The 23,926-nt window shown below is 32.1% G+C and overlaps 1 protein-coding gene across 5 annotated transcripts in view; it reads left to right on the plus strand.

Annotated features, from left to right (window-relative positions):
- LOC130896195 (cell adhesion molecule Dscam2) overlaps positions 1-23,926 on the plus strand; it is a 260,584-nt gene that overhangs the window by 158,375 nt on the left and 78,283 nt on the right. For 2 of the 5 annotated variants that reach the window (XM_057804113.1, XM_057804114.1), the window contains exons 11-12: positions 12,201-12,473; positions 16,988-17,272. In XM_057804113.1, the coding sequence (XP_057660096.1) occupies positions 12,201-12,473; positions 16,988-17,272 (558 nt within the window). Of the gene's footprint in view, positions 1-12,200; positions 12,474-16,987; positions 17,273-17,359; positions 17,645-23,926 lie in introns of all 5 variants that reach the window. The other 3 variants (XM_057804112.1, XM_057804115.1, XM_057804116.1) reach the window with 2 other exon arrangements.

Genomic DNA, 23,926 nt, shown 5'->3' on the forward strand with positions numbered 1-23,926 from the left:
TGGAAATTCATATTCTTGTACATTTCTAACAGGAAACAAATATTATCAGTAGGGACCACCTACACAAACAATTTTTGCCCACAATTAAACGAAAAATTGAGCAGAATTATTTGAAAAATTAATTCATTACAAAGTAATGTGGCGCACGAACCTTTCTAATCATTTGTGTGGCAGTGAATGTCTTCCGACAGTAGATTTATTCGAATTACGGTGCGGTCGTAAATTTTATCCCCTTTCTCTTAGGAATTAGGAACGGGATGAAATGAGAGTAAAATTAGGTCATTACCGGGTATAACGACAATCAATCGAATGCGAATATTTAATTTTTCAAAATTTTTATCGGAAATTAGAGTTCACACATTGTCCCTCAGATATTCATAAATTTATTATTAACAGGTTTTTCATCAAGTAAGTTTTTTTCAAAAACGCTCTCATACATAATTCTCTCAACTCAACATGCAATAATAATGATATAGGGGCTATATTGATAGATTAATCTGATTTAAGAGCTGTACTTTATTGTTAGCCGTAGAATACTTTTGCATACATTGAATATAAGCTGAGAATTGGTTCTTTTCCAAGTGGTGAAAGTCAGGTTCGTTATCAAAAAACAATTTAGAAAGATGAAAATATAATCAAGCTTATTTCATGTAAGTCCACATACTTCATCACGCTTTCCAAAGTGCATTAAAAAGTTATGAGCTGAAAGTTTGAACTGCAATGAATAGTTTTCAAAGAAGATATCGCACCCCTATTTCATTAGTGCTAGAAGCTCATAAATGCTAATTTTATGGGAAAGCCAAAACAAAAACGATTGTAAATGAAATGTTTCCTGGATCAATTAATTTGGGACCTACGCATACCAAATTCGGTACAGATACACTTTGAACATATCTTTCCTGATTAGTGATGTAAGATGTAATGTAAAATCTACAGGCAGCTTCCAAAAATTTTTTTTGAGTGATATGGCATTACTGTTGATGTTCATTTTATTTAGACTTATTGAGGTAGGAACAAAATAAGACTATTTGTAATTTAAGTGATTGTAAGAAAATAACAAACCCGAAAATGTTCAAACTAAAACAACAACCAAAGTTGTGTTTAAACTTAAATAAATCTATGAATCTAGCATAGCATATCATAAATATCAATTGCAGATTCTAAAAACCCTTCCCGACAATTTTGTTTGATGTACCATGGGCGCGAATACCTCATTTTATGAATTTATTATTTCATAAATACTTTTAAAAATATGGATATTTTATGCGAGAAAGTATTCGTTAAAAGGCAATCGAATCATTATTAACTGAACGGCATTGTACGCCGTTATTATTTAGACAGATGCACTTAATTATAGTCCTGTGAGTTAGGAAAAAATCATTATTATAACTCGTTAACTTGCTACAACTGAATATTAAATTATAAAACGTAAATAGACGAGTAAAATGTACCTGCCTGTAAAGGAGTTTGGTTCAAACAGGGAATCAGACGTGACTGAGCCCTTTTTCAGCCCATTCGTCTATTAGAACTTCGGTAGTCTTTTATCTCACGCAAATAATCTTGTCGCTATCAAATTATCCTTGACGATTTTTGTAACAACTCTCGTCGAAATGAGATGACATAGTGGCGTACGACACTGTTCATGGTTCTTGCAGTTGCGAGTAACTCATTGTAATAGTGACACTTGGCGTCTCACGCGGAATCTGTTAGTACTAATGATAGGGCACTACTAAATTCTATAAACATCATAAAGTATACATTGGACGGAAAATGTCAATTTTTTTTTGATATGGCACTATTGAAGTAGGCGATATATTTCTATGTTGCTGCATATTTGTCGAAATAAGAAGCTCTAGCAGTGCCTGGAAAGCCAAGAATATTAATATCAAATACATACATCGGTTCTTTTAAAAAATGTTCCATATAAATAGTTTTGATGTATACTGTGATTAAACTATTCTTGTTATATGTTAAAATACTTACATAAGTGTTTAACAGTTAATCCAAAAGTCTTCTGGAAGCGAGACATAAAAATTGTCACATTGATTTGATTGTAAGATACTTCGTTCCTATAAGAAACTGTATTATGCATTGATGTCATTTGAATTTTAAGTCATAAATCAAACTACAAACAAAAAATAGAAACTTCTGGTATAAATTGTTCATCAATCAACAGCTACGGCATGTAAAAGTTTAAATCTTGAGTTCGACAGTGAAAAAGATAGAAAATGAGTATAAGAATATTCTTTCTGTTCAGACTAAACATTAATCTTGTTGTTAAGGATTACTACAAAAATTTTGTGTTGCTATCAGTATAAACGTGCTGAAATTGTTAATAAACGTAATAGTCCAAAAGCTGATGACGAATTTTGAGAAGGTTCTTTAGGTAAAGTGAAATTGAGAAAAATTACAATTTGCTTAATTGACGAGTCCAGTTCTGGGAATCTTTTAACGAGAGTTTATTTCGCTACATTGCAGAATATAACATTGCATTAGTGATGGTGGTTTACAGCTGGACAAAATAATTTTCATGAAGAAGTCAACCACGTATGTCATTACAGACCACCTTGCCTAACGAGTACGACACGCTGGAAACAAAAGTGTCTATCACAAGACTGGATACCGTGTTTTGACACCAAAAAGGTAATTTCCGTGGGGAGTTTTTAATTATCAATGCAGCTGTTTATTCTGCAGCATTGCGACGTTAGCAAAGAACCACCATTTGAAAGAAATAAACGAAGATCAATGCTAACTACTGAAATAGTTCTAATGAAAACGCTTTTCCACCTACTGCTGCTGCAACCAAACAGTTCCCCTATCAATTTCAATGCAACATTCCAAACTTTAATGACCATTCTGGAGTCTGGAACGAGCAATATATGAACTCGTTTTTTATTTATAACTCTTTGGATATTGATGAAATGCATGCAGTTCATGACATGATTTTATCTCACCGTCGAATTGGGCTAAAACGGATATCTGAAGCAGTGAATATTTCACACGAACGCGTTCATCATATAGTTCACGTCAATTTGGATATGAGAAAAATTGCTGCAAAATGGATCCCCAAATGTTTGAATGTTGACCAAAAGCGTGCAAGGGTAGAAGCATCGCGTTCGATCTGTGCTTGATTTGAAAACGATGTAGACTTCTTGAACCGAATTGTTGCTATGAATGAGACTTGGATACATTTCTACGATCCAGAAACAAAGCAACAATCGATGGAATGGCGACACTCTGGTTCTCCAAGACCTAATAAGTTTCGTGTCCAAAAATCTGCTGGAAAAGTTCTTGCTACAGTTTTTTGGGATTGCCATGGAGTAATCATGATTGATTGTTTAAGTACGGGTAGAACAATAACTGGAGATTTCTATTCGATATTACTGACCACTCTACGGGAAAAAATTAAAGAGAAAAGACGCGGAAAGCTATCCAAAGGTGTTTTGTTTTTGAAGGACAACGCCCTTGCACACAAATCTCATGTTGCCATACAAAAATTCGTGATTTAGGGTTTGAATTACTAGAACACCGCCCTTAATCACCAGATTTGGCTCCATCTGACTATCATCTCTTTCCTAAACTGAAAAAAAATTTAAAAGATCGTAAATTTTCTTCCAACGAGAAGGTAATAAAAGCTGTGGAGGTCAGGTTTGCAGAGCAAGAAGAAACATTTTTTTGAAAGGTCTAGAGATGTTGCAAGTTCGCTGTAATAAATCTATCCAAGTAAGAGGAAAATATGTTAAGTAATAAAATATTTTGACATTGAAATTTTGTTTGGTTCTATTGTAGGCTAAGAATTTTTCAATATATCCTCATATTTGTGTTTTTTTCTAACAATTATAAATTTGGCACTAAGAGTGACGCATAATCATATTACATCAATTTTTCAAAAATAAATAGAAATTCAATTTCTTCAATTCGTAGTTATTTGTATCTTTGATTATTAATTTTTACTAAAAATAATTTCTTGATTATCAATTAAACAGAAAATTATTAATTTATACAATCAATTAATGATATTGAGCAATCTTGATAAGACTAAAAAAAACTTTTTTTCCCAAAAAATTTGCCGCCATGGGCACTTCCCCGACTGCCCCTATTGTAAACCCATCGCAGGCTTATGTTATTATGTTTTGTTTTATGTTTTGTTAACTAATTTAAAAAAAAACCATTCGAATGAGTTATTCAAATTTTATATGTTTCTAAATCAAAATATAAGCATCGACGAAGAGTTTAGTTTAACCCGATAAAAAGTGGCAGAAACTTCAAATGTAATATCTGCGCGAAAAAGCAAACTATCATACAAGAGAGAAATAATACGACGTTCAGAATCTGTGCTGTAAATATTGCAAAAAACGATAGCAACTCGATCTTCAATCATTTATCTACGACGACTGATACCTTTGCTCCGATCCTGTCTCATTTATAAGTCAAAACAATTATCTTTTATCACATGACACTATTGTTTATAGACTCGAGCTAGAAACTGACAACTCTGAACCTATTGAAGCGTGCCCATTGTACAAATCCCAAATTCTCAGTGTTAAAATGAATTGTGTCAAGAAACGCGCGGTGATTAATTAACCACGTTCACAAAAGTTCACCTCAACGGAAATTAACAAAGATTTGATGGATGCACTAGGAAAATCTGCAGTATCATATGACTAATTGAAAAGGTAGCGTAAATTTAAATAAGATCGATAATGAAAAAATTTGAATAGAAGTCATGCCACCTGTATTTTCAAGTAATTTGCGCACATCAATGGCAAAGGAGAGCCACAATTACATTAAATCTCGATATAACGAATTCCTGCATATAACGAAATTTTTTCAAATCCCCTAGAACTGTCCATGAGGTAAAGAATTTTTGATGATCCTGTATAAACAAATCTCCTCTAAACTTACCTTTATACAACAAGTTTTTTTAGCTAGAACCTCCGTATAAAGAAATTTTGTGGATTCTTGTTAAAAAAGATATAGCTCAATATAGCTGCTAGTTTATTAAACTATCTGCGTTTTCCTTCCATGTTATCAAAGCAAAAAACTCACTCCACAATACACCAACACTCACAATTACACTACTTGACGCGCGTTTCGATAACCAAGCTATCGTCTTCAGAGATGAATTCTACAAATAAGATAAAGGAGCTGCAATGGGCAACTGTCTATCACCGTTTATGGTTGAACCTTTCATTAGTTATTTTGAAAAGCAAATAAGTCAAGAGTCTCAGTATTTTCCCAGGGTACGGTACAGATATGTGGATGATATTCTCACCATATTCAATACGAAAAAGGAAAAAGTAGACGAATTCATTTTGAAACTTGATCTATTTAGGAAAAACACTGCTACGTGCAGGTACATTCCGGTTGAATCTTTCCATTGTATCCAACATAAAATGGCCAGTCTCCATTTCCAGGTACATCGTTCAATTCACTTTCACACTTAACATAGAGAGATGCATAAAAAAATTGTGAATGAAAGATTTAAGAAATCTCTATGTGAAACCATTTTTTTCCAAACTCAAAATGAAAAACAAGAAAAATTTGCACAGGTACCTTTCAATCCTGTTCAAGTATATTGGGCAGACCGAGAGATCCGTTATTGTCCGGTTTAAAGAGCACTTAGCTAATTTGAAATATGGACGGACCGAAAAATCCAATAATAAATTGTTGGATGTATTTGAAAGCATTGAAATCGCTAAAAGTAATGTTGGTGAGGCTGTAGTGTAAACACTGTGTTCAGTATGAATATCAACAGTTCAAGAAATTCCAATTTAGACGTGATATCGTATCAACACGTGTCCAGATATCGGGTTGTGGCAAATAGAATGGGAGTTTCATTTTATTTTCTACACATATCATGATGCAGCATCAGCAAGTTATACACCGACCAATATTGACTAGCTTTGCCTTTGAACCTCGATATAGCGACATTTCACCAACTGAATTTCGATATAATGAACCTCGCTAAAATGATCCTTACTATTTTGAGATTCGTGCCAACTTTTTCCAAAATGACGGAGGAAAACTATAGAGGAGTTGCGCAAAGGTATCTTTTGCGCCAGGATTACAATACGCCATTACAATAGCCATAATCTGTTTAACATCCGCCATAGCGATTGCGAGTAGTTTGCAATAAATTTCTGTGGATGTCGATGGATAATTTTGTGGTGAACAATCGATTTGTAGAAGTTGAACAATCTCTTTCGAAACGCAATAGAAATACTAGATTTTAGTTAAGGGGGGGAAAAAACGACTCGTTTCCAATGACAAAGATGAAGCTATTGAGCTCTTGTACATAGTAATTCATTACATCCCATTTTGTCAGTTGCATCGTCAGGGTTACTGAGGTTTTAAGAAGAAATTAACTATTACTCGATACAAACAACTTAACAAATAAAAAAGTATATATTGATCAAAGTACAGAAAATGGATAAAACTTATAGCATTTACATGAACAATCTATTCATCCAGGAGGGATTTTTTTAGTATACGATACAAGAACATACTAATTTTTCATAATAATCGAATAAGTTCTTTGAATGGAATTGAAATAATTATCTTTCTTTCCACATCTATAAAATTTTTCTTATTTTCTTTCGTCAAACTCTCAGTATATTCACTTGACTAAAAATGGATTTAGTCAAGCAAAAAGTCTTCGAATGATAATCAACATCGTTTCATATCGGTTCACAGCCAAACGACAGTAATTTTTGCATAAATAAACAACTATTCGTAATTTTTCAATACCGTTTAATTACTAAATCTGCAGTTTTCTTTAGAGAAGTTAATTGATCGTTTTCATAAGTTTTTCTTTCTTCGAGAATTCTTACCTTCATTACTTTGATTAGACTTCCTCAACTTATTCAATGTATTTCGAGTCTTTCGCTGATTGACTGAAAACTTTGGTAAATTGAATGAATAAACGCTTTGAACCATTTCCCATTCAAATAATTAAATTCATGTTAATGTATCTCATTAAGTTTTCATCTATCTAGAAAGGAAAGGATTCGAAATATATTTATTCTCTATGCTATATAAGAGCAAATTGTAATCATTTTAATTCACATTAGAAATTTACATATATATAACAATATAATATAATATTATTTTATAATAATTGATTTTCCTTCACACTTTTTGAATGAAAACTTGCTGAGTGTTGTTTTCACATTTTTCTTGAAATATTTAAAATCATCTTGGTAGCGAATTAAAGTTGTCGAACCATCTATTGTTAAATCTTCTTCGTGAGTACATTACAACACCATGGACACTCTAAATTACAAATTTCGTTGCAAAAAACGAATAGATTTTACCTTAAATATCATCATCCCAATTAATTCTATGTTTTGTCATCTTTATTGTCATTTATAATTTCTTCCACTATATTTAACAACCCAGAAAAAAACAAATTGAAATTAATTTTTTATTTGTATGTGATATAATGAGCTCAATACCTAAAACTATATATTCCATATTCAATTTTTTTATTGAGATATTGGTATCGAATCCTGCATGATTTCTGTAACAATGGGCCTACATTTCAGTTCTTTATTGACTCTGAAAATAATTACTACTAAAAAATGTGTATTAAGATCATTTACAAATATACTTAAACACTTATTTTTGTAAATATCTTAAAAATATGAATTCATCTTGCTCTTCTAAATATCCATTCATCACATTTCCTTTCTTATTTTAATTCGTATATTATGTATATTCCAATTCTTAATAATATGTACAAAGTTTGAGTTTGGGTTTTTCTTGTTCAAACATAATCTATTAATAGTATCTTTAATGAAATTATTGCTCTTTCTACTCTAATTTGAAGAACACTTACTGCACAATTCATTGTTATGTGCCACATATCTTAGGTTTCAAAATAATAAATTAAACTTAATATTTATTTAATATTTTCTCAATTCCTCCTTGCCATTTGCATCAACTTTAACAATAAACCGAGAAGGGTATTACCTATATGTATGAAAAATGCCTGCAACTTTCGCATTTCATTTTTGAGCTGTATATATCCTAAAATATAAAATACTATTTATTCCTAAAAGAATGAAAACAAAACCAACGTTCGTAAAAATAATGAATTTCATCGCCGTCGTTGGCGTTCGAAGTTTTCAGGTAAAATCGGTATCAGCTGGGCAAGAGCTCTTTCTAATTGGCCGGGAATGTGTAAAAATAAAAAATAAAAATCCAGTTTTCAACAGAGGAAAAAGAAGGTTGGTAAATCTTCTTAGTTATACTATGTATCAAATTTTTCACACTAATATGAAAAGGTTCTTTTTTTATAAATTATAACAATGATATGACGTCCTTGGTTTCTAAAAATATGTTTGGATAACTTTCCAATGAGTGTAAATGTTAATAAAGTAGATAGAATGTTGTTAATTGGTGAGTTGTGAATTTCCTTCATATTTGAAAAGTATGGACTAACAAAACCTTAAAGAACATTGCCCATCGAACAGTTACCTTTCATGATAGACTTGTCTTGAGCTCATTGTACATAGTTAGTGGACGATCAGGGACCTTGCGCTCAACTTAAAACTTTTACAACTACTATAATATGGAAGTGGCTACTTAAATGGCCGTGACTACTAAGAAGGCCAGTGATCAGTTGAGTTTCACGCCTGTTTGAATAGAGCAGTTGATTGGTAGAAGAGGCGGAATATCCATCTCACTGAAATTCAATATTCAATATATGTTGACCAATTTTGTAATTAGGATATCCAAAGAGTGAGTTAAGACTATTTGGTTTAATTTGATTTTTAAGATATTCCAAAGACGTAAAGTAGAAGTTGGACACTACTTTCTGACTTTCCTGTCCTATTAGTAACACAAAAAAATCAAATCGGGTTGAGTTAAGACGACTGTGATAGCCAAATCTTTACGGTCAGTATATTCTTCCTTTCCAATTCTCTCAAATAGTCTTTGCAGCGCTACGATTAATGCTTGGAATCCAAGCCATGCTGGAATATAAATTTTTTACCGATCAGACGCTACCCAGAATGTACTCCATTTCCCTTTAAAATTTTTATAGCGGTCTTCTTCCAAAATGTGTTCAATTTCTTTCAAGGCTCCAGTCGCCTTTTCTCCAAAACATCCCAAACCATAAGCGAGCCGTTGCCATGTTTCACTGTACGGTTTATACATGGATCTTAAATCCGTTTTTCCTTTGACATGCGCAGAAACACTCGTCTCCTAGACTCAAAATCCCCAAATTTTGAGTCACACTCTCCCCCACTATACATGCGTCCCCTTTCTATGCTCTGTAGCCCACTGCAACTTCTTAATATTAATTTGACGTTTTGATAGAGGTTTCTCCAGTGGAGAGATCTTTGGATTCATTGATTTGAACTGTAAATCTGGGCCCGTGAGTCGTGGATCAATTTAGCACGTTTATCTTCAATGGTTGTGGTTTTCCGAGGTAGCCCTGAACGTTTTCTTTCGCCAAAGCTTCTGGTGGATGCATATTTTTTCGTGTAAACCACTGTACATCAAAGTATTTTTAATTCGAAGGCAATGGTGCGGTTACTTTTGCCTAGACTATGACGATTATGACAATTCGTATACGAACTTCACAAAAATCACAGTTCACAGTTAAAGAATAATAAATAATTCAGCTGGCCCTTGCAAGTTTTAACCTCTCGTCGACAAAAGATAAAGATGCGCTCTATAAATAAAGAATCACACCGTTTTGACCTTCGCTTGACAATATGATAAGAAATTTTTTGAATAGACTATGGGGTGTAGTAGAATTATTTAAGCGTTTTCATAAATTAAATTTTAGGACAACGGATGCAAATTGTATGAAAGTCTGTCAATTTTCTTTCAAAGCCTGTATTTCTTACGGGTTATGAAGAACATCTACGCCTTAGTATAAATTATTAATTAATTAATTAAGAGACATAGCCGCGAATGCCATGAACTTGGAAAAAAAACTTGAAATTGTCTTAAATATTCTTTAATGACGAAAGTTCACACTTAGATAGACTTTTGGAAAATTCCATCTCTAAATTTCTGTATATTTCGTGATAGCAATTTTTAATACATTTAATAATCTTTTCTAATAATAATGGAAAGTACACTTATATTTTCCAAATTTTGATAAACACTGCATCAGCTGCGACTGAAAATCATTTCCTACTTGAGATCGTGAAATCAAATCAGTGAATAACGAAGGATTGTTTTCTTATATTTCAACTTTTGCACACAAGGTTCGCTCAAGATTGAACAAAAAAATAGAATCGTCTTTATACTAACATTTCAAAATAGGATCTATTAGTTTTGTTGAAACGTTTTTTTGAAAATGTCTTATTGCCTTAAATATTGCTAGAATTGCTCTTCATTTTTCACTCGCTGGAAATATTTAGTGCAAAAATCCTACTCTTTTAAGAGATATTGTACTTTTATATTTCAAATTTAATATAATTTTGAAAGTGATGTTTTCTATTTCAACAACATCTGGTAAATACATTATCAACATTGTAAAAGAACTTATTTTAATATTTCCTACAAGTAAAGATAGAGTTTTTCGAGCTACAAGTCATAAAACCAGGTATAATCTTAAATATAAACTAGAATATACAAACCCAAAATATTAAGTTAAGAGGCAACCACAGCACCATTATTGTAAGTAGTTGGTTCTATCTGATTCTTTACATTGTAAGGACGTAATCCATAATCCCAACACTGCAATTCCTAGATTTTTGACTTCCATTTCATTTAAATGGTTAATATAGGTGAATGTACTTTGGAAGTAGAGCATTCTTACTTTGATTTTTAACTGTTTTCCCAGAAATCGCACATACTTATATACTCAAAATAATTATCAAATGTGGATGAAACAGTGAAACTAATCAATTGAATACATACTGAATCCTTGATCCACATCGCAGAATCCAAACATTTACCAAATAATAACATCTGTTTGCTACATAATTATTCCTAATCAAATTTTATTTATACTTTTAGTGAGAGTCAAATACTTATTTAAATCTTACTTTTCCATGACGCTCTTACTTTATTTTTGCATACCATTTTCGGTATAGTAATCATAAATGTGATGAAATTTTGTGAAACTGTTTCTATGCTCACAAAAAAAAAAGAAAAAATCGTCATTCGATAAATCAGCACAAATAGAACCCACTGCATCACTTCACAGCGTGGCACACCTAGAAGGAATGGCTCGCGAAACAGTGAGAAAAGCATTACAGTTGAAGACATTCTATCAATATAATAAGGAAATTAACTTTTTAAAACCGACATCGACAAAAGTTAAACTTTGTGAAACAACGATGATTTTTATTAATTTAAAAATCAGAATATTTTGCATGATAATTTCCTTTATTAATGAATCTACGTTTTTTCTCAATGGGGATATTAACAAGCAAAGATATCGCTACTGTAGCGATGAAAATTGGCTTGTAATCCTGGGATTAGTATGACTAGACCTTCATTCATTGAGAAAAATCTTATAAGCATTATTTTAGTTTGCTTCACGAAACAATAGATCAATCAACTAAGAATGAAATTGATTCATAATAAAATATTTCGGAGATTTGAAAAGACGAATAAAAACCTTCAGTTTTCAACAATTTTTTATTTATTAGAGAGGGGATTGAGAGCAGCTCTTATCACTGTTTGAAATTAATGGACATTTCTATAGAATCCAAAGTATTGAGTATAGTTTTATGTTTTTGAGTTGATACCCTATGTGAATTAATAAAAAGAATTCGCATCATATCTAGAATTCAAGAGCTTTTAATGAAACTTTAAGACTGAACCATAAATTAGGTTGCAACGTTATCCTTATATTCTCTATAAGGAATTCGGTAGTCTTTCATCTGACGCAAATAATTAAGAAGTTACCAACATGAAAATAGTTTTAATGAATAATATCTAGCAAATGCCTCTTATTTTTTCCTTATGATCAATGTATTACTTTATGTATAATAATCCTATATGGTTTGTTCTTTCATAAACGTACAGTTTCATGTGAATTCAATAGTTGACAAAATATACGTTTACCCTCCAATTTAATACATTTATAATGACCATAAAAATCGTGTCATTCATTTTGTTCTCCACAATGCTGAAAATACGACTCTTATCTACATTTCAAATAAATGTCTCCAACATAAAATCAAAGGATTCATTGAATTCATTCACCAAATTTTTATTTCCCTTAGGAATGCCGTACATCCGCTTAATCCCAAAAGTCACCGCAGTTGCTGGCGAAACCCTTCAACTCAAGTGTCCTGTGGCCGGCTACCCGATAGACGAAATCCATTGGGAACGGGGAGGAAGAGAGTTGCCAGAAGATTTGCGACAAAAAGTACTCGGAGATGGAACACTGGTAATCAGTCCAGTGGAAAAAAAGGCCGATTCCGGCGTCTACACATGTTGGGCAAGGAACAAGCAAGGACATAGTGCTAGAAGAAGTGGGGAAGTTAATGTTATAGGTAGGTGGGATGATATTATAAACTACTATATTTATATATAATTATAAATATAATTATGTTTTACGAGAAAGTTGAATCCAGGGTTTTCTCAGTAGAATAGTATCAATATTCATCAACGTTACATTTATCTCGTGCACAGAGAGCTCTATAAATATCGCATATCTTCAATTCAATTCCATATTTATAGAACAACTTCGACGAATATGAAATAACAACAAATATAAACCAGAACATCAATTCGTTTTATTAAATTATTTCTCACGTAGACTATAACGAGAAATAAGTTCAAATGAACAATATATTGATACTCTGACGCTATATTTCATATTAGATTCTACGTTTTCTTGTTTTTGTCTTTTGAGACTGTTTTTTCAATAAACGAGCGAAACAAAAATAAAAATTCGTGTTGAATTGAAAAAACTATAACTATTCAAAATTTTTTTAAAAATGGTGTTGTTGTTAATACAAACGATCGTGATGTTTCTTCTGTTTTTGAAAATTCTCATTGTCTTAAAAGGAACTTCATACAAATCAGAAAAATCAATATATCCGTAGATGAGTTTCTCCAGATCATGTCTTAAGTGGCGAATCTTTAAGAACGTAGTAAAAATAGAATCTCCTCAAATACTTCCATGGAACAAGAAATTTTATATGACTTAAAGGATACCTATAAAATGGATTCATATGAAGAAATATTCTTCTTTAATCAATATTGGTTATTGTGAAAAATATGTTCTGACTTCTATTTGATAACCATTGGAAAAGGTACTCAAACAAACACAAAACTAGAGCAGGACTTCATCTGCTTGATGAAAATAACAGCTTTAGGTTTCTTTTCGTTTTGTTTTTGCTTCTCAACTAACGATTTAGTTCTAAACTGCAATGAAAAGGCAACAGCTATGATTGTATATTCACAAATTTGTTGTCATATAAAAGGATCATTGGAAAAAGATATCCAACACGAACAAATCTTTTTGTCTGCCAAATGTTCATGCAATATTGAATGTATGGAATTATGAGTTTACGCACAGCATAGATGTTTTTTAGCAACCGATTTGTAGGAAAATCAAGACTGCATAGTGAAAAAAGTTTTGGATAAATTTAGTTTAAACCCAAGAAAAATGTTATTACTTTGATTTAAGTATAATTAAAATCTTAAAGTTTTGTTTTCATTTCCCTTTTCTTTTTATCCTAAAATTTTTCATTTTGAACGACCATGGACCACGATCATGGTTTCATCGCTCTACCAAACACTTTTGGTTTTCAATATATTTTTAATATATCAAGTCAACATTCATAGTTTTCTCAGATCGAAATCACGATAAGTTTTACAACACTCTTAAGTAAGTAAGTAATCGTACCTAGTACTTCAAACGTGATATTTGACAATCGATCAATTTCATATTGCGAGAATTGTAACGGAATACTCGTTAAAAAAGAACAAATTTATTAATAATCGGAGTCCAAACGATGACGGATCCACATCGACCATGACCTAGTTTACACAAAACGTGATGGAATACGTGTAATAACGATAAATCGAACGCCCAGCCCCAACTAGATACGATTTGTGAGAATAATATATTGCGATGGGGTCGATGCATTATTAAATACGTTGGGAGATCAACATTAATACGTCCATACTGAATTTGACGTACACGACGCAAATTTATAATTTATATTGTTTTCGTGAGCACTGCTTTCAAGGCACATTCAGAAGAGATAAAATATAAGAATATCAAGCAGAGCGAGTTTTTTTGAGCGATTATTAAATTATGCGACATCCAACACCAACAGATCTTTTTAACAATCAAATGTTTATGCAATATTGAATGTGTGCGAGTGGATATAATGCCCGACTATGCCTGAACCTCACGGTATGTCATTTGATGATCTTGAAATATGAGTTTACGCACAGTATCGCTGTCACAACAGCCGATTTTGGAAGACCACGTCTAAAGTTTTAAAAAATCATCAAGTTAAGTAGCAGCGCTCGTGAAAAGATTTTATCTTTTCTAGTAATGAAGATATCCCAACGTTTATTTCACGAATGAAAGTATTTCTGGAAGGCATTTTCGGGAATGTGGATAGATCATTATTCAGATGTATTTCTCTACATATTTTTTCGTGAACTTTCAGTATCCCCGTTGTAAAATTCACAATTATTCCTGTTGAAAAGAGCTCAGATAATATGCCTTCACAATAGAAGAAAGTAATGTTGTTCGATTTCAATTGAAGGGTCTTTCTAAAGCGATGTATGTCACTTTCAAACAAAACATTTCGTTAACTACTTGGGCACTTTTTTCAAATTCATACAGCACTTTATATTAATGCGCTGTTCAATATATAGTTTCATAATTGTGAATATTGTGAAATTTCCTCGATCATTGTTTGTTTTTTCTTTCTTTTATCATGTCGTGAGCTCCAAGGAGTTCAATTCACCAACTTATTATTATTATTTGATTTCTTTATTTTTAGTTGTTCTCTTTTACCCCATTTAATATATTTTGATTTCTCCTAAGCTCTGGTAGAATACTTCGTATATTAAGTTTTCGTTATTGTTCTCAGTCACCCTTGTTTCTCCGCAAGTTTTATAAAAGCTTTGATTAAATTAAGAAACATCATGCTGGTACCCTCAGCATACGTAAATTTTGATTATTAGATCAGCAAAAAACTTAGCAAGGTTACGATGTGATTATATTGATATAAATTATTGAAAATGTTGATTAGCGACCAAAATTATTTCTATTTAACGTAGACCAAATTTCTACCTCAGGAAAATATTGTTAGAAGAAACTAATGAAGTTTGAAATAATAATATTATTGTGAATTGAGTTATAGGAAGATTATGAATTGAGGAGATATTTTGCATATAAATCCAAATGTGCTCCTGGTATTGAGATAAATGTAATGTATGATGAAGACTCCCAAGCAAATAGGCTATTTGATTAATTTTTGAAAATCGTTTCTAATAAATCTTCATTACATAATGATAATATTAAATTGGTATACTTAAGGAAAATAGACTTTAATTGAATGAAAATTAATGTTAAAATTTTCAAAACTATACTAAAAACAATATTTCTCTAATAATGAATCACATATTGAATTGAATTTTTCTGGTACAACGATGTATTAATGGTGTATAGTGTGCCACCTATTATAAATATAAATATAGATATGCCTAAAAGTCCGATATATAGAAAACAAGTGAAAAAAATAGTGTATTCTCTAGTAAGTTATTATATCATACTTGTCTTACACTTTAAATTATGATTGAAAGTTATATTTGAACAATTTTGGAAAGTAATTTCTGGTAAGTCATTTCTACGCTTTCACACCATTGTTATATTAAGATTCTAGTTGTGCTGGAATTTGAGTAGATTCTACGTCACTTTATAACATTTCCATTTTGTTGAACATGGATTTATAGATAGAGGACTCAATAGCATTGCTAGATTTCCAAACCCTATGGCGTTTTCGAGCTGAAAGATCGGCTTTTTCATCAACTAAAATTAGTCACATATGACTATCGGAAACAGTGACTTGTGTATAACTCAGATTCGGTTTCAAAAATATCTCTAAATATTTTGCTGAAATGTCAACTTGATAATTTCCACGTTTTATGGTATAATTCTTTCAATATCAATTGCAGAAGACAGTTATGCGAGGTTCGCCTGTTTTGAGTGAAAGCTCAATCAAAATTAAAACTAGCTTATCGTAGTAGGTTCTGCATTAGCCTGGGAACTTTCCACGCGAAGAAGAATATTTTTGAGATCTGTTACGTTAATTTTTGCACCAAAAGTAAAAGTAGAAGAAATTAAAAATTATAGTGCATCTTGCAAAATATGACAGAATGTTATTGAGTGTGTAATTTTATAATATATTGGTCAGACATATCACACTATTCAATTCTAATTTGGATTAGAAACGCACATTTACACCACTAGTTATAAGAATTGACATACATTGTTTGAAAAGTGTTTCCCAAGTTCGAACTCATCAAATTACATACGCATAAATTTAGAAACCAAACAACAATCTGTCCAGAAATCTATCATGTCAATAGAATATACCACCGAACAAAATATTCCCGTCGAATTTGAAAAAAATACATTTCATATTGAAAAATAGAAAATCCATTCCCTAAATTTGATATAAATTTAAATTTATCTGTTCTTCACCTACTTTGTGATATTTCCAATGTTGTCAAATAGCCTATTTTAAATAAAAAAAAAAATCATGAAAGTCATATATAAAACAGTGAAATTCTAAAATTCTCTTATTTGTTGTGCAAACTTAATGTAATTTCTCAAATTTACTATAAAGTCAAAATAGTTTTTCTTAGTATTTGTTGTATTTTACCGTAAATTTTATAATACTATAATTGTTTGTAAAATAGTAAACTTGAGGAAAATTCAAAAAATTTAATACAGTTTATTGCAGGTTATACTTTGTGGGGACCTCAAGGAATTTTAATTAAACTATTTCAGTAATAAAACTTTCAATTACAGTTCCTCCTAAAGTTAGCCCGTTCTACGCAGAAGATACTCTTCATGTAGGCGATCGAGCTAGTTTAACCTGTTCCGTAACGAAAGGCGATCTTCCTTTAACAATATCTTGGCACAAAGACGGACGGTCCGTTGAACCTGCTCAAATGATGTCCATAACGCAGGTGGACCAATTTACTAGCATTTTAGTGATCGAGAGCCTTTCTCCAGACCACAACGGCAACTATTCTTGCGTAGTGAGAAACCTTGCAGCAGAGGTCTCCCACACACAGCAATTGGTTGTTAATGGTAATTCGGCGCCAGCTCGTGCTGCGCATTTTTTTAATTCTTTTTTCTTTTCTATCTCTGATGTTTGTTTCTCTTGTTTTCTCTCAGTTCCCCCTATAATTGAGCCCTTTTCCTTCCAAGACGGACTATCAGAAGGCATGCGTACCCGTACCGTCTGCGGTGTGAGTAAAGGTGATCCACCCCTTGTGGTCTCTTGGCTCAAGGACGGTCAACCATTGACGCCTAACCTCGGCGTCAACGTTTCAGCCCTTGACCCCTATTCTAGCCTCCTCAGCATTTCTAGCCTTGATTCGAGACACTCCGGCGATTTTACCTGCGTGGCCAGCAACCCAGCCTCAGAGGTTAGGTACACTGCGAAACTGCAGGTTAAAGGTAACCACCAAAGCCTCTGTCCTTCAAAGTCTGTCTATCGCTTTTTCGATTCGGTATATATATATATAGAGCTTAACCCAAAATAAGATAACTTGAGTAACATCTCTAATTTGAAAAAGTTTCTATTTACAGTTGAACGCTATAATCTCTAGATTCACAATACGTTAACCTAAACAAGTAAATAATTCCAAAATATACTTATTTTTCTAATTAGTGGATAAACATTCATTTCAACGATAGTTCAAAGGCTAAAATTAATTTCAAATAATTGTTGGCTCTCTTGAACGCAGATATTGATCCTATGCAAGTGAGTGATCTGAACTTTCTGAGACATTTGTCGGTCTCATTTGTATTCGCAAGAGTGGAGCATATCTTTTTCCTCACTTTTTTCCCCAAAAACGAATCAATCAGCGTCAGCTCTTCTGTCAATTCATTTATCAAGAAACTGTTCATGTAGATCGTTCAGAGGAGACGCTTCGTCATGTAATAACCACATACTGTCTCCAAGAACTAATGATTTATCCTTATTAAGTTTAATAATGAGAACCAAAGAAAATCAAATACACGTCACAATTCAAACAACGAGATTTACCAGATAGTCGTCGATTATTTCTATTGAACGGAGACTCGTGTCGAGAAAGGTTTACTGAGGGTGAGCAAATTTGCATCAGAGTACACTGTACTTGTTTGTATATCTTCTGGTAAAGCAGGTTTTATAGATGAAATAAATTTATTATGAATCTTTCTTGAATGAATAAATAAAATATCATCTGCGATTCTTGATCTGTTGGTAAAATTTCTTGTACACTTTGAAGGTGATACAGATATAGATTTGCCCTTCAATTACTCTTTCGATTGAGTTTTTCAAAAATTACTTACTTATCCGCTAACATAGGTGTAGAGGGAATATTTCTTTTCTATTTAATTTTTCTGTTTCCTGTTTAACCCGTCTCCAGTTCAGTCATGTTTTTTGCTTTTTCTCCATTTAATTTCTTTCTGGGCCTGACTCTCCTCTACTTTTTGTTTGTTTAGGTTTCCCATACCACCTTAACTGTTCTGTTCTCCTTCATTCTCTCTAGCGTCCAAACAATCTCAACTATTCTTGTTGAACTTTTCACTCAGTACCTTCAATTTACGTCTAATTATGTCGACTCTCCGTTATTTCTATTTATTGACTGCAAATAGCGCAAAATCATCTTCATTTCCTATTTTTACTAAGACATCTCTCAGTTCTTGCAAATGATACTAGAAACTCGACGCGTTCTTCGGTTCTTCCACAATTTCAGAATACGCTGTAGTAATTAACGATAAACTTGATAAGAAACACTGGAATCTCAAGATATTAGACAACATTCTAAAAGTCTGTTATTTTGACAAATAAGTCAGAAATTTTGACTCATTTGACGTTTGGGGATAAATTTTCCGAATCAAAAATGAAATTAACAAAAAAAACTAGATACAACTCTTCGACAAATAAATCCAAAGAAACAATATGCGATTCATGCCACGATAATTCCTACTGAGACCTAATTATTGATGTCTTTCTTCAGCCGAGACGTTACCGGATACATCAGATCAGAAAACAAATTTCGTACATGACGTTTGAAAAATATGAGGAATTACAACAATAGATAGAACAAAAAATATTCTCATATTTCCGAGAGAAGATATACCTTTCTGAAAAAAACATGTGTGTTTATAATCTAGATTGGGAAAACTAATCAGATTTGTACGATAAGAGGGTTGTTTTTAACACTGATGATCACCCAAATCATCTTAAAACTCCACTTAGAAACATAGAACATACCTCGCGAAAATCTGTGTAGATTCATTCCAGGAATTAAAAAAAGTAGCCTGTGTTTGGACATTTGGATTAGATTCAGACCAAGAAAATTCATTTACGTATACCTTATAGACAATTTTATCTAGCACGATTAGTCCAATAATATTTTACACTCATTATCCACACTTGATAGTGTATTATGGTTATAATAAATAAAAAAGATCAAATAGCTCACCAAAAACATATTTTTACTAAATTTCACAGTATTTTTATGAACAGTTAATCAAAATACCAGCAGTACGCGCCAAAAAAATGCATATATAGAAACTATACGGGATATATAACACATCCATACTCGTAGATTTGGATCAATCGTCTCATATTTTTTGTGAAGAATAATTCTAATCCTGCAGTCGATACGCGGATCCAACATGTGCTCCATGAAAACGATTTGTACCACTACTTGTTCATTTGCCATTGCCCGCCGATGCTTCAGTACCTTTCTGGTAACATTTTTTATTTCAGTACGCTTCTCTCTGTGTAGAGTTGTGTTCTTAAAGTTGATTTTGTCACTATTTTGACACGTCTAATAGCGTGATTATTATTTTTGATATTTTTTTAGTTTTGGTGACTTTATTTCATTATAATCTAGTTGTAGAATTATTTTTATGTATTTGTTAAGATTCATAATGTCTGAAAGAAGAGAAAAAAAGAGTTGACAACCCATAGTTGAAGATCAGGAAGATGTTTTTGTTGAACTAGATTCAGACGAAGAATCAAAAGTTGCGGAAAATTATATAACAGCTGCACAATACTTACTCAGAGTATGATTCTTCTTCAGAACAAGATTCAGACGACGATTCCGAAGTAACGGACAATGATACTATAGCTGCATAATACTCATGCAAGGATACTACAATCAAATGAAAAACGGCGTTTTCTACTCTTTGCTTAACAATACGGTCTGCTAATATTGTCTTACGATGACCTGAACCCAAAAACATAGCAAAAATGCCAAATAAGAATTGGATAGAGTTTTAAAATCCGGACGCCAAAATGTCTTGCTGATGTAGGACAACAGTAAGTGCAGAGGTGTTGAGGTAGTAGTAGCCGTTTTGAATGAAATGAATTAGATTTGATGATTTTATAACTAAAAATCAACGAGAAGAGTTTGACAAATTAGCTCCCTCGAAATTTTTAAGCAGAATTCGCAGAAAAACTGCTCTACACTTTTTCTGGATTTGAGAGTAGATGACCAGCTAGTTCCGTTTAGAGGCAAATCTCGTTTAGAAAATAACTGCTCAGTTGACCTGTATAGTTTAAGATGGAAATGCTGGCACAATAAAAACATACACATACATACACATAAAATGCGTATGACATTATATGAAAACAGATTGTGGTAGGCAGTCCTACGGACAGTATCAAGTAGAATAGACTGATGTGGTTGTGGTCAAAAAAATGTTGAAAGGCAAAGGACAAAAATATGACAACTGGCAATTAGTATTCTGAAAACTTTGCATTAGCCATGGAGTTAATAGGAAAACATTGACTACTATAAGTATGATTTGTGAAAATAAGACTCAATTTGTAGCAGGAGAAAGCAGTCAAGTAAATAGTTCTTTATTTGGTTTTTACCAGGGAAAGTGTACTTTGGTCTCGCATTGCCCTAGAAAAAAAATTATACTGGCCTTTACAACAATGTATATCGTAATGGCTATAGATGAGGATACTGGATAGCCGAGGAAGCCGGAGTTGATTACCAATTACAATGTAATTTATAATCTATCAACACAATTTCTGAAGGAGGTAACGTTTCCATCTAATAAGGCTTACCATGTTGAAAGAGTTCGAAAATCCACATTTATCCCCCAGATACCGCAACTCATAAGATTATTTACTACAAATCAGTAATAAAATGCCAAGAGAAGTAGAAAATCGTAAATCAAACACTGGAAGTAGAGATTTGTGTGAAAGAGCGAGAAACAAAAGCACGAGAAAATTTTACAGTAACTCTAATTGGTAATTTGCATGTGTTGCGTAGATAAAGAACAATATTCCATCCTGTCAAATGAAGATTGTTATAAGAACATAGCTAAGCTTTACATCATTGATTCCTGGTTTAAATATCCAGCATAGTCATTTTGTATTGACATTATTAAAATGTTCATTATATACACATAATTTTTAATGTCAATATTGTTTTTCTCATATCGATGATTACGGTTTTAATACATTTTGGTCTTCATTTTTTTCTGTTCTTCTGAGGGACCTCCTTCATTATTTTTTCAGCAATTTCTCCTCCCCCATCCTCTACATGTTTACATACCATATCATCTGCTTTTCCTCAATATGTTTTGTAATTTCAGGTTGATTTGCTGTTTTATTGTATCGTTTATGACCCGATTCAACCTTGACGTTCTATTTACTCTTCTTAAGGCGTCCATTTCCGTAGATTCTATATTTTTTTTCAGTTGTTTTTTTATTCTACGCGTTTCCGATCCATATGCCCACGTATTCATAATCATTGCATTGTAGATTCTCACTATTTGTTGTTTTTTTAGTATTTCGCAGTATTCCAATTACTGATTCAGTTATTATTCCTGCTCTGGCTCTTCTACATTTTATTTCTATATTTCTGTCAAAAAAAGGTATTTTTAGCATCTATAATTTCGTTGTTTTATAGTTGGAAGTGTAGTGTCTTTTTTATGTTCATTTGCAGTCCCCTTTTTCCATATTCTTAGTTTGCGTGTCATGTATTCTCTATCATTTTCACATATTACCTGATCATGTGCAAACTGAAGGGTGTATAACCAGGTGTCATCCCCTTTCATTTTCATTGTTGTTAGAGCTTTTGAACTATATATTTTGAAAAGTGTTGGGGAGATGTAGCACCCTTGTCTCGGGTCTTTGTTGATTATGAAGAATTTCTACACTTTATTTCCGATTTTTACTGGAGACTTCATATCTTTGGATGAATTCTGGATCGCCTTTGTGAGGGTATTATTAGGTGTACTGGTCTATTTCTTTCTATTTTTCCTGTATAATTCCCTTTGGAGGGAATACTTTGTCTGTACAGGACATTTGTAGTATTAAGAATTACTGGATTACGTGTCTAATGTTTTAAAAAAATATGTGTGGCAACTGCAGGGTTGATAAATATTTGATGTTGTTATAGGGTTGAACTGATTTAATAGCAGAAGCATGAACTATGGTCAAGCAAATAAAAAAACTAATTGGATATTACCTATGATTTTTAGTTTGGAGAACCAATTTGTATAAAATTTGAAGAAGCGTATTTCATCTTCTACTTCAGGAGTGGATGAAGTTTTTGTCATAATTTTTGTAGTAGAAGACACATTTCATTCTAATAAATAATAGAACTGTACAAAATTATATTTAATATTTAGAATATTTTCTATGTTTTTTGATGCGTAAAATCGATTTAACTTTCTAAATATTGACTTTTTGCAAAAAATTTTTTTGTAGATATTTTTAGAATAAATATTTTTTATTTAAAACTTTTTTCTTTTCCTTTTTTTTTAAGAGTTATAGCTTTACAAACAATTTAATTGCTTACAACAAACAATACTTACAATAAACATCGGAAAAAACACTCTAAAGCTGAGGGGAGTATGAAATGGCTACGGGACCTCCCTCTAGCTGCCGTACTAAACCCCTAAAAATCAACAAATAAATCGGAATACAGCAGAAGCTTTGTCTGTATTCTGACTATAACTTAAACGTTTATAGAAAGTTGCTCAAGTGACTCCTTTTTGTACCTGTACATTATGACGCTATACAAGCTACTCTATACTCTATACTATATACTATATACTATATACTATACTCTAGGAAGTTATAGGTATATATATTGAAAATTGTGATGGAACATGTCGTTGGTTTTCCTGTGATAACTCCCTTAATTTTATAGCTTAGATATCGATTGCATGACTATTTTACGTGAAATTCCGAGAGCTGCAACTCAAGTGAAATTGAAATTCATGACTCTTCGTTTCATTTCACAGATTAAATAGCTCGGTAAATACGGTTCTCAATTGCTAACTAAAAGCAGCAATATTTGTGTGAATTTTTATATTGTTCCATTCTTTCCGCATTAATTTTTTTTATTTGAAAAAAAAAATCTCATGATCATATATCTCAAAATAAATATAAATATCTTAAGATTATTGAACATAAAGCGACTACTTTCGGTCATTTTTTAACGTTTTTTCGTATAGCAAAAAATTCTGCTACTCATTTTCATGTCCTTGCATCAATTATTTAGGGTTGTATTTTTTTTTCTTTTTCATAATCTGAAATTTTGCTTATATTTTTTATATACTAATATATATTTCAAAAACACCTCTCCAAAACGTGTATTTCAATTTAGAATATCTCAAAAAATGTCTATTTTTTGTTAAATTTTCATAAAAAAGTTCTGCCTGCAATATATTTTTCAACGCCTAGAAAGATGGGTATACGAGGTCTGGCTATTA

The sequence above is a fragment of the Diorhabda carinulata genome, chromosome 7 (genome assembly GCF_026250575.1).
Source record: "Diorhabda carinulata isolate Delta chromosome 7, icDioCari1.1, whole genome shotgun sequence".
Lineage (NCBI taxonomy): Eukaryota > Metazoa > Arthropoda > Insecta > Coleoptera > Chrysomelidae > Diorhabda > Diorhabda carinulata.